Source organism: Panulirus ornatus, chromosome 57 (genome assembly GCF_036320965.1).
Source record: "Panulirus ornatus isolate Po-2019 chromosome 57, ASM3632096v1, whole genome shotgun sequence".
In the NCBI taxonomy this organism is placed as follows: domain Eukaryota; kingdom Metazoa; phylum Arthropoda; class Malacostraca; order Decapoda; family Palinuridae; genus Panulirus; species Panulirus ornatus.
In genome coordinates this window covers 6,397,790-6,411,150 of record NC_092280.1, presented here as the reverse complement: position 1 = coordinate 6,411,150, position 13,361 = coordinate 6,397,790, and the positions used below count along the sequence as shown (strand labels likewise).

At 41.7% G+C, this 13,361-nt stretch overlaps 1 protein-coding gene across 1 annotated transcript in view; it reads right to left on the bottom strand.

The window, feature by feature from the left end:
- Window positions 1-13,361, bottom strand: part of LOC139766170 (protein O-mannosyl-transferase 2-like) — a 47,454-nt gene that overhangs the window by 5,170 nt on the left and 28,923 nt on the right. Inside the window, exons 10-15 of the mRNA XM_071694440.1 lie at window positions 12,795-12,945; window positions 12,342-12,531; window positions 11,925-12,082; window positions 10,751-10,842; window positions 2,697-2,851; window positions 1,245-1,425 (exon numbers count right to left, since the gene is read on the bottom strand). Of these exons, the coding sequence (XP_071550541.1) occupies window positions 1,245-1,425; window positions 2,697-2,851; window positions 10,751-10,842; window positions 11,925-12,082; window positions 12,342-12,531; window positions 12,795-12,945 (927 nt within the window). The remainder of the gene's footprint in view (window positions 1-1,244; window positions 1,426-2,696; window positions 2,852-10,750; window positions 10,843-11,924; window positions 12,083-12,341; window positions 12,532-12,794; window positions 12,946-13,361) is intronic.

Genomic DNA, 13,361 nt, shown 5'->3' with positions numbered 1-13,361 from the left:
GCACTCTCACAACAACCCCAGACTTATTTAAATACAAGCCGTCTCAGCACACCCTCACAATGACCCCTAAGATACACACACAAATCTCTCTGCACACCCTCATGATGACCTCCAAGACACACACACACAAGCCCTCTCTGCACACCCTCACAGCAACCCTCAAGATACACAAGCCCTATCTGCAAACTCTCAACGACCTCTAAGATGTACATACACAAGCCCTCTCTGCACACCCTAATGATGACCCTCAAGATACACGTTAACATGCCCTCTTCTGCTCATCCACACGATGATCCTCAAGATACACATATACAAGGCCTCTCTGCACACTCTCACGACGTCCCCAAAATATACACATACAAGCCCTTTCTGCACATCTTCATGATGACCCCAAAATACACATACACAAGCCCTCTCTGAACACTCTCACAACAACCCCCAAAGATACACTTAAACACGCCTACTCTGCAAACCCTCATGACGACCCTCACGATACACATACAAAAGCCCTCTTTGCACACCCTAATGATGACCGCCAGGATACACACACAAGCCCTCTCTTCACACTCATGATGACCCCAGACATACATATACACAAGCCCTCTCTGCATAACCTCACAACGACTCTCAAGATACACGCACACAAACCCTCTCTACACCACCTCACAGCCATCCCCAAGATACACACACACACAAAGCCCTCTATGCACACCCACACGATGACCCCAAAGATATACATACACAAGACCTCTCTGCACACTCTCACGGCAAAGCTCTAGAAACACATTCAGAAACCCTCACAACAACCCTCAAGATACACATAAATAAGCCCTATCTGCACTCTCACAACAACCTCTAAGATATACATACACAAGTCCTCTTGGCATACCCTCACAACATCCCTCAAGATACACATACACAAGCCCTTTCTGCACACCTTCATGATGGCCCTCAAGATACACATAAACAAGCCCTCTCTGCAAACCCTCACGACGATGCTTATAAAAATACACAAACCCTATCAGCACACCCTCATGATGATGTTTAAGATAAAAATACACAAACCCTATCTGCATACCCTCAGGACGACCCCCAAGATACACATACAGAAACCCTATTCATGTCTTTCCAAATAATGTTTTTCACTTCCTCCAAAATTCATAAATACTTTTCCTTGAAGTGGACTTTTGTCCATGACTGGAGCCTTGAAAAAAGAAAATCCGAGAGAGCATCCATCCTCATACCAATATCCTGTGACGACTGATTTGAGCAGCGCACGTTGAAGTAGGTGTGGCATACGGTGAGCAAAGGCACAGCAAGCAGGCAGAGCAGGTTGAGATATGTGAGGAAAGGGTTGGTCATCCCCACTGAGTACATCTCCTCGCCACTGGTCTTGTTTACCACATACGAACCCATCACTTGTACCTGTGCCATGACAGAAAAATGATGACCTTAATGCTTCTTATCTACAGTCATGTTACAATCTATCATAAAAATTTCTCCAGTAACTATTGTGTCTAGAAGAAAAAAATCTTGTGTAACTTTTCACGAAAACAATTTAAACAGTCATTTGATCTTTAAAGAACAGAGTGGCACTGTGAAAATTGTGGTCATAGTGTGACATGAAATAGGCCAAAGAGGAAATTTTGGGATGATCTATGTTTACGGCAGTCTAAACAATATGTTAACTGAGTCAGGATGTAATCTTTAAATCCTGGTTGGTAGAAATTTTTTTGTACATATTCTCCACTTCCTGCATTAACGAGGTAGCGTTCAAGAACAGATGACAGAGCCTTAGAGGGAAACTCCTCACTTGGCTCCCCTGTGTTCCTTCTTCTGTTAAAGTAAAACTGGAGGGTAGAATTTCCAGCCCCCTGCTCCTACCCCTTTTGATAACCTCCTACAACACGCAGGGAATACATGGAAAGTATTGTTTCTCCCCTATCCCCAGGGATAAATCATATTTTTTTATTATTTATCTATTTATTATACTTGATCGCTGTTTCCTGTGTCAGTGGGTAGCACCAGGAAACAGACAAAGAATGGCCCATCCACTCGTATACACATATCTATACATAAATGCCTATACACGCATATATACGTAAATATACATGCACACATACACAGACATATATACACACATACCTATTCATAATCACTTGCCTTCATCCATTTCTGGTGCTAACCCACCCTACAGGAATTAGCATCGCCATCCCCTACTTTAGTGAGGTAGCACCAGGAAAATGGATAAAAAATTGTCTCTAGATGTCATGTCTAATGCTCTGAAACCATAGCTCCCTATCCACATCCAGGCCCCACAGACTTTATATTCGCACATTTCAAAAATAAACTATATATTTACGTAAATTATACCAGTCCTGAAAGTATTAACATTGGAAATTTATATTACACAATGAGGATATTCCCCAGAAACAACATGATATATATAGAACTGTCAAGAATGGAACCAGTCCCAAATATAAAAAAATTTAAGGACCTCCCACATGATATTCCAAATTCCATGACCTGATTGTTCTGTGAAGTTGCCTGATACACCATTCACTGGTGTATCCACACTTACACAACTGCATTACTGGGGTGGTTATCACAAAACCTCATTATTTCCTTTTATGATGTGACAGTTACCCTGTGTGACACACCACCACAATGTGACTATAGATGAAAGTGTAACATACCTGCCACAGTGTGGGCCACATCCATGGTCTGGCTGAACGCTCTTCCTCCTCCATGTTAATGAGGATAGAGTTGCCGATGAACATATTGAGATGTTGCTGCACTATCTTGCCCCACAGCCCCACCGTCCTCTTCCGCACCGATACCCTCTTCTTCACTGACCAACAACATTACTTCATCAAAAAATCTTCTAGATGTCAAATCAACTTATCATATGCAAAAATTCATATTCTGCTAATCTATTTTAACTATTACTATCATACTTTGTTGCTGTCTCCCACATTAGTGAGGTAGCACAAGGAACAGACAAAAGAATGGCCCAACCCATCCACATGTATATACATACACACCCACAAACGCTGTACATATAAATACCTATACATTTCAACGTATACATACACAGACATATACATATATACACACGTACATATACGTACTTGCTGCCTTCATCTATTCCTGTCACCACACATGAAATGGCACCCCCCCTCCATGCGTGCTAGGAAAAGACAACAAAAGCCACATTCGTTTACACTCAGTCTCCAGCTGTCATGTGTAACACACCAAAACCATAGCTTCCTTTCCACATCTAGGTCCCACAAAACTTTCCATGGTTAACCCTAGACGCTTCACATGCCCTGGTTCAATCCATTGACAGCACGTCGACCCCGGTATACCATATCGTTCCAATTCACTCTATTCCTTGCAAGCCTTTCACCCTTCTTTATGTTCAGGCCCTGATCACTCGAAATCTTTTTCACTCCATCCTTCCACCTCCAATTTGGCGTTCCCTCCACCTCTGACACATATATCCTCTTTGTCATCCTTTGCTCACTCATTCTCTCCAAGTGACCAAACCATTTCAATTTCAATACACCCTCTTCTGCTCTCAACCAACACTCTTTTTATTACCACACATATCTCTTACCCTTTCATTACTTCTTACTCAATCAAACCACCTCACACCACATAATGTCCTCAAACATCTCACTTCCAACACCCCCCCCCCCCCACAACCCTATCTATAGTCCACGCCTCGCAACCATATAACATTGTTGGAACCACTATTCCTTCAATCATACCCATTTTTGTTCTCTGAGATAACATTCTTGCCTTCCACACATTCTTCAACGCTCCCAGAACCTTCGCCCCCTCCCCCACCCTATGACTCACTTCCGCTTCCATCTGCTGCTAAATCCACTCCTAGATATCCAAAACACTTCACTTCCTCCAGTTTTTCTCCATTCAAATTTACTTCCCAATTGACTTGTCCCTCAACTCTAATGAACCTAACAACCTAGCTCTTATTCATATTTACTCTCAGCTTTCTTCTTTCACACACTTTACCAAACTTAGTCACCTGCTTCTGCAATTTCTCACCTAAATCAGCTTATATTTATTCATTATACTTTGTCGCTGTCTCCCGTGTTAGCGAGGTAGCGCAAGGAAACAGACGAAAGAATGACCCAACCCACCCACATACACATGTAAATACATACACGTCCACATGCACATATACATACCTATACATCTCAACATACACATATATAAACACACACACAGACATATACATATATACTCATGTACATAATTCATACTGTCTGCCCTTATTCATTCCCGTCGCCACCCCGCCACACATGAAATGACTACATCCTCCCCCCACATGTGTGCGAGGTAGCGCTAGGAAAAGACAATAAAGGCCACATTCATTCACACTCAGTCTCTAGCTGTCATGTATAATGCACCGAAACCACAGCTCCCTTTCCACATCCAGGCCGCACAAAACTTTCCATGGTTTACCCCAGACGCTTCACATGCCCTTGTTCAATCCACTGACAGCACGTCGACCCTGGTATGCCACATCATTCCAATTCATTCTATTCCTTGCATGCCTTTCACCCTCCTGCATGTTCAGGCCCCGATCACTCAAAATCTTTTTCACTCCATCTTTCCACCTCCAATTTGGTCTCCCACTTCTCCTCGTTCCCTCCACCTCTGACACATATATCCTCTAAGTCAATCTTTCCTCACTCATTCTCTCCATGTGACCAAACCATTTCAACACACCCTCTTCTGCTCTCTCAACCACACTCTTTTTATTACCTCACATCTCTCTTACCCTTTCATTACTTACTTGATCAAACCACCTCACACCTCATATTGTCCTCAAACATCTCATTTCCAACACATCCACCCTCTTCTGCACAACTCTATCTATAGGCCACACCTCGCAACCATGTAACATTGTTGGAACCACTATTCCTATAAACATACCCATTTTTGCTTTCCAAGATAACATTCTCGACTTCCACACATTTTCCAACGCTCCCAGAACTTTCACGCCCTCCCCCACCCTATGATTCACTTCTGCTTCCATGGTTCCATCCACTGCCAAATCCATTCCCAGATATCCAAAACACTTCACTTCCTCCAGTTTTTCTCCATTCAAACTTACCTCCCAATTGACTTGTCCCTCAACCCTACTGTACCTAATAGCCTTGCTCTTATTCACATTTACTCTCAGCTTTCTTCTTTCACACACTTTACCAAACTCAGACACCAGCTTCTGCAGTTTCTCACATGAATCTGCCACCAGCGCTGTATCATCAGCGAACAACAACTGACTCACTTCCCAAGCTCTCTCATCCACAACAGACTGCTACTTGCCCCTCTTTCCAAAACTCTCGCATTCACCTCCCTAACAACCCAATCCATAAACAAATTAAACAACCAGGAAGACATAACGCACCCCTGCCGCAAACCAACATTCACTGAGAACCAATCACTTTCCTCTCTTCCTACTCGTACACATGCCTTACATCCTCGATAAAAACTCTTCACTGCTTCTAACAACTTTCTTTCCACACCATATATTCTTAATACCTTCCACAAAGCATCTCTATCAACTCTATCATATGCCTTCTCCAGATCCATAAATGCTACATACAAATCCATTTGCATTTCTAAGTATTTCTCACATACATTCTTCAAAGCAAGCACCTTATCCACACATCCTCTACCACTTCTGAAACCACACTGCTCTTCCCCAATCTGATGCTCTGTACATGCCTTCACCCTCTTAATCAATACCCTCCCATATAATTTACCAGGAATACTCAACAAACTTATACCTCTGTAATTTGAGCTCTTATTTTTATTCCCTTTACCTTTGTACAATGGCACTATGCAAGCATTCTGCCAATCCTCAGGCACCTTACCATGAGTCATATATACATTAAATAACCTTACCAACTAGACAACAACACAGTCACCCCCTTTTTTATTAAATTCCACTGCAATACCATCCAAACCCGCTGCCTTTCCAGCTTTCATCTTCCACAAAGCTTTTACTACCTCTTGTCTGTTTACCAAATCATTCTCCCTAACCCTCTCACTTTGCACACCACCTCGACCAAAACACCCTATATCTGCCACTCTATCATCAAACACATTCAACATACCTTCAAAATACTCACTCCATCCCCTTCTAACATCACCACTACTTTTTATCACCTCCCATTAGCCCCTTCACTGATGTTCCCATTTGTTCCCTTGTCTTATGCACTTTATTTACCTCCTTCCAAAACATCTTTTTATTCTCCCTAAAATTTAATGATACTCTCTCACCCCAACTCTCATTTCCCCTCTTTTTCACCTCTTGCACTCTTCTCTTGACCTCTTGCCTCTTTCTTTTATACATCTCCCATTTTTCTACATTATTTCCCTGCAAGAATCGTCCAAATGCCTCTCTTCTCTTTCACTAATAATCTTACTTCCTCATCCCACCACTCAATACCCTTTCTAATCTGCCCACCTCCCATGCTTCTCATGCCACAGGCATCTTTTGCGCAAGCCATCACTGCTTCCCTAAATACATCCCATTTCTCCCCCACTCCTCTTACATCCTTTGTTCTCACCTTTTTCCATTCTGTACTCAGTCTCTCCTGGTACTTCCTCACACAAGTCTCCTTCCCAAGCTCACTTACTCTCACCACTCTCTTCACCCTAACATTCTCTCTTTCTTTTCTGAAAACCTCTACAAATCTTCACCTTTGCCTCCACAAGATAATGATCAGACATCCCTCAAGTTGCACCTCTCAGCACATTAACATCCAAAAGTCTCTCTTATGCGCACCTATCAATTTACACGTAATCCAATAACGCTCTCTGGCCATCTCTCCTAATTACATACGTATACTTATGTATATCTCTCTTTTTAAACCAGGTATTCCCTATCATCAGTCCTTTTTCAGCACATTAATCTACAAGCTCTTCACCATTTCCATTTACAACACTGAACACCCCATGTACACCAATTATTCCCTCAACTGCCACATTACTCATCTTTGCATTCAAATGACCCATCACTATAACCTGGCCTTGTGCATCAAAACTACTAACACACTCACTCAGCTGCTCCCAAAACACTTGCTTCACACGATTATTCTTCTCATGCCCAGGTGCATATGCACCAATAATCACCCATATCTCTCCATCCACTTTCAGTTTTACCCATATCAATCTAGAGTTTACTTTCTTACACTCTATCACATACTCCCACCACTCCTGTTTCAGGAGTAGTGCTACTCCTTCCCTTGCTCTTGTCCTCTCACTAACCCCTGACTTCACTCCTAAGACATTCCCAAACCACTCTTCCCCTTTACCCTTGAGCTTCGTTTCACTCAGAGCCAAAACATCCAGGTTTCTTTCCTCAAACATACTACCTATCTCTCCTTTTTTCTCATCTTGGTTACATCCATACACATTTATCACCCCAATGTGAGCCTTCGAGGATGAGCACACCCCGCATGACTCCTTCTGTTTCCCCTTTTAGAAAGTTAAAATACAAGGAGGGGAGGGTTTCTAGCCGCTCCTGTCCCTTTTAGTTGCCTTCTACGACATGTGAGGAATGCATGGGAAGTATTCTTTCTCCCCTATCCCCTACCTATAGCCCACGCCTCGCAACCATACAACATTGTTGGAACCACAATTCCTTCAAGCATACCCATTTTTGTTCTCTGAGATAACATTCTTGCCTTCCACACATTCTTCAATGCTCCCAGAACCTTCGCTCCCTCCCCACCCTATGACTCACTTCTGCTTCCATTTTTTTCTTTTTTTTTGCTTTGTCGCTGTCTCCCGCATTTGCGAGGTAGCGCAAGGAAACAGACGAAAGAAATGGCCCAACCCACCCCCATACACATGCCTTGATTCAATCCACTGACAGCACGTCAACCCCGGTATACCACATCGCTCCAATTCACTCTATTCTTTGCCCTCCTTTCACCCTCCTGCATGTTCAGGCCCCGATCACACAAAATCTTTTTCACTCCATCTTTCCACCTCCAATTTGGTCTCCCTCTTCTCCTCGTTCCCTCCACCTCCGACACATATATCCTCTTGGTCAATCTTTCCTCACTCATTCTCTCCATGTGACCAAACCACTTCAAAACACCCTCTTCTGCTCTCTCAACCACGCTCTTTTTATTTCCACACATCTCTCTTACCCTTACGTTACTTACTCGATCAAACCACCTCACACCACACATTGTCCTCAAACATCTCATTTCCAGCACATCCATCCTCCTGCGCACAACTCTATCCATAGTCCACGCCTCGCAACCATACAACATTGTTGGAACCACTATTCCTTCAAACATACCCATTTTTGCTTTCCGAGAATGTTCTCGACTTCCACACATTCTTCAAGGCTCCCAGAATTTTCGCCCCCTCCCCCACCCTATGATCCACTTCCGCTTCCATGGTTCCATACGCTGCCAGATCCACTCCCAGATATCTAAAACACTTCACTTCCTCCAGTTTTTCTCCATTCAAACTCACCTCCCAATTGAATTGACCCTCAACCCTACTGTACCTAATAACCTTGCTCTTATTCACATTTACTCTTAACTTTCTTCTTTCACACACTTTACCAAACTCAGTCACCAGCTTCTGCAGTTTCTCACATGAATCAGCCACCAGCGCTGTATCATCAGCGAACAACAACTGACACTTACCAAGCTCTCTCATCCCCAACAGACTTCATACTTGCCCCTCTTTCCAAAACTCTTGCATTCACCTCCCTAACAACCCCATCCATAAACAAATTAAACAACCATGGAGACATCACACACCCCTGCCGCAAACCTACATTCACTGAGAACCAATCACTTTCCTCTCTTCCTACACGTACACATGCCTTACATCCTCGATAAAAACTTTTCACTGCTTCTAACAACTTGCCTCCCACACCATATATTCTTAATACCTTCCACAGAGCATCTCTATCAACTCTATCATATGCCTTCTCCAGATCCATAAATGCTACATACAAATCCATTTGCTTTTCTAAGTATTTCTCACATACATTCTTCAAAGCAAACACCTGATCCACACATCCTCTACCACTTCTGAAACCACACTGCTCTTCCCCAATCTGATGCTCTGTACATGCCTTCACCCTCTCAATCAATACCCTCCCATATAATTTGCCAGGAATACTCAACAAACTTATACCTCTGTAATTTGAGCACTCACTCTTATCCCCTTTGCCTTTGTACAATGGCACTATGCACGCATTCCGCCAATCCTCAGGCACCTCACCATGAGTCATACATACATTAAATAACCTTACCAACCAGTCAACAATACAGTCACCCCCTTTTTTAATAAATTCCACTGCAATACCATCCAAACCTGCTGCCTTGCCGGCTTTCATCTTCCGCAAAGCTTTTACTACCTCTTCTCTGTTTACCAACTCATTTTCCCTAACCCTCGCACTTTGCACACCACCTCGACCAAAACACCCTATATCTGCCACTCTATCATCAAACACATTCAACAAACCTTCAAAATACTCACTCCATCTCCTTCTCACATCACCACTACTTGCTTCCATATGCTGCTGAATCCACTCCTAGATATCTAAAACACTTCACTTCCTCCAGTTTTTTTCCATTCAAATTTACCTCCCAATTGACTTGCCCCTCAATTCTAATGAACCTAACAATCTTACTCTTATTCACATTTACTCTCAGCTTTCTTCTTTCACACACTTTACCAAACACAGTCACCAGCTTCTGCAGTTTCTCACCCAAATCAGCTATAGTCAATAATTTGATTCTGATCACATGCACTATTTTTCTTTAACAGAGTTCTTTTGCTGAAAAAGCTACTGAGGTGGACTGTGCTATGAGGGTTAATGCTTAGGAATGAATGAATGAGCATGAATGAAGTGATGTAATCAAGACTAAGAAGGCAAGAGAAAGTAAGTGTAAGGCCAGGAGAGTGAAACTGTTATATGCTGCTAAATGAAGGAAACACTAAACACACTACCCAATTTTCCTTGGCAAAGAAAGCATGCTAAAAATTACTGCAGAAAAAATATCACGATTCAGTTTGTTATGCTTAACTGTATTCCCTAAGGATGACCATATGCTTCTCACAAATATTTCACTGAAGTTGACCATAAACATTTTGTGAATATTTCACCAGTGATGGTCACATACTTCTTGCAGATATTTTCAATACTTATTCATGGTTTTTGAAGTTCAATTGTCCAGAGAAAGCAGCTGTTGAGAATTCTGTCACTGTACTGTGAAGAGGGTTGTTTGATTATGTTTCACACCAGATAAATTTACTGCACCTGAGGAGCCATGTCATCTACCCTCCATTTTCACAATACTTAGATCAGTTTTTAAGTTGACAGTCTTATGCGATGCATATTCTCTGATGAATAAGCACTGGCTTAATGAGCTGTTTACAAAAGAAGGAACATTCAATATAAAATAATCATTATCACAAGTCATCATATTGTCACCATTCTAACAACCCACAAAATTTTCTTATGCAGATTACCATTTCTCTTTAATTCAGAAAGTGAACAGTTAAGCTGAAATATCTGTTATTTCTCTTGAAATATGTTCCAGCATTATTGTAATCAACAGCAGCAGAGATGCATGACTAGCTATGATTTTGTCAGAAGAGTGTAAATGTATAAGAAACAAGACAAGGATGTAGCTGAGGTTTCAGTAGTCTTGAGGCAATACATGATGCTTACATTTGGGACTGTTGTTCCAGTTGACATGCCATTCTGTGCCTGGCTGATCACGGTTCTTAGTGCATGTAACTTCCTTTGCACCATTGAATGCCCTGTGAAATTACCCTGATAATCATGTAACTTATCCATGGTACAATTATTACAGAAAAATTATTCTAAATTACCCTGATAATCATATAACATCTATGGTGCAAGAATTACAGAAAAATTATTCTATCTTGTAAAATTACTCTGATAATTATGAAACTTGATTTCTATGGTAAAATGATTACAGAAAAATTATTCTATCTATAAATCCAATCCCATTTATGTGGAGCATGTGGATCATGTGTGTGGTGCCCCTCAGTTCACAGAACAAAATCCTCAACCCATGCCCTGTGTTTAAAGTTAAATACATTCACAAGTTAAGCTCTTTCTAGCATTCCCATTTAGCACCCTTAACTGGTGCATCACATGAAAATTTAGTCTCCATTTACAACTTAACCTTCACACACCAAATACCTATATTGTAACTAAGCACAATTTATTTGCTAGCATTTCCATCTAAAAAATCTCTACACTTCAAAATTTCCCCAATACACCTAGCTATCTCTTCTTCAGCATGCTTTTCCTCCCTCCTTGTGATTTCATCTCTGGAACTATATGCCTTTTTGACCAACCTATCATCGACCATGTTCCATTAGGTAGACACACTAGTAAAAAGTAGTAGTTAGGAACATCTGAAAGAAGCATTATGGAAAAGTAGTAGGTTGAAAAACATTAGGCAGACATTTTAGGAGATGTCCTATCCCAGTGGCCTGTTACTGGTGAGGCACTAAAGCTTACCAGTTATGGAGACTTTTGCCGTGGCCAGGAGCTCACGGAATGAATGGGTGTCAGTTATACAGACAAGCAAATAGATAGGCAAGTTCCACATGACCACATTATGCAAATAAGACATTACCCTGTAATGCTTGTTATCAATTTTTACTTCAACTTATTACTCCCTTTACTAAATTCTGTAATAACAATACTTCATAAAGAATGTCTACTGGTTCCATAAAGATAGTTTATGTTTCAAACTAGTAAATGTTCTAACTGGATTTAATTCTGTCTCCCCTGTAACACTGTCACTTCTCTGTCCTCAAATGAACTGTCCAATGCAGGCTACAGACAGAAGCAGGTGAGAATTCACCATTCCTTGGGCAGCTGGACCTTCTCATTGGCTTTGAGGAAACAGTTCATCTTGTGATGTTTCAGCATAAAGTCTTGGTTGATGATGGCCAATGGCTCTCCGACCTCTACACCTGCTATTATCAACTGCCATGTCTCGAAGGGCCCCCCTGTACCATCCTGAATTAAAGTGATGTGACAGCAACACAGAGATGCAATAACATAAATATAATGAGATGAAGTTTTACTGAGACAAGGCAGTAAACATATACTAAGAATCAAAAGTACATTAATACTTTAACTTATGTTCTTCTGGACAGCTGTACTCATCCAGACAGGTTTTGGAAAAATTAAATGAAATCTTTAACTTTTAGTATATGACTCAATGTTGTGCATTCACATTGTCCACTTTCATGCAATTCACATATAGATATCTTACATCTCCATAGCCACAGACTTGAAAATGTCTCTTAGTGATGGGTGCCCGATGGCCATGGGACCTGAGGGAACGGCCCGTTTCACTGTGGGTTAGCATCACATAATCACCATTCCTCACCAGCAGTGGCTCTTGGCTAGGGTCAAACCCATCTAACACTGCTCCAGCATCCAAGTCCACCTTCTTGATCGTCCTGGGAAACAAAAGAAGTAAATATAAAAGTAGTGGACAAATGGAATAAACTACTGAAGAGACTGCAAATGTAAATGGTATACCGGAGTCTAAATGAGATGAGGTCCCATGAATGTACAGTAAACAGATACTTGCAAATGGGTAACTACACGTGAGATCTCATAACATGAGGGTCTTGCTGTCCCTGATGGAAGTCATGGTGACCTGCTGGTAGGTTACTGTTCACTCCCCTTCCCTCTCACACACCTGCAGGTGAAGACTCACCACATAACTGTCGCATTGTCCCTAAGAGTGGCAGTTGTGACCTGTTGGCAGGGTGCTGTCCACTCTGAAGGGAAAAGGTCATACCAAGACTCCAGGAAGCCGCAGAGTGGTCGGCTGCTTTGAATGGTTATGTTTGCCCCAAAGTGGATGTCTGCAGATACATTAATACAGATTCAGTGATTTAATAAAAGAAATAATACCTCTATGAAACAGAGATACAGATCTATAGATACTGCTACCATGATACAGATATTCCAATACAACTAATGCTGAGATACAAATATCAAAAACATGCCAATATTGTGATACAATGGTTTTTCCATACAGCAATTGCCAAACACTGACAGGCAAAAGCACACCCTATTTTGTCAATGCTGTGTTTTGTTAGGGATGATGCAGTGCCAGGAATGGATAAAGACAAGCAAGTATGAATTTGTACGTGTAAATGTGTATGTGTTGATGTGTATATGTAGTGCATCGGCATTTATGTTTTTTTTATTATAATTTGTCGCTGTCTCCCGCATTAGCGAGGAAGCACAAGCAGACAGACGAAAGAATGGCCCATCC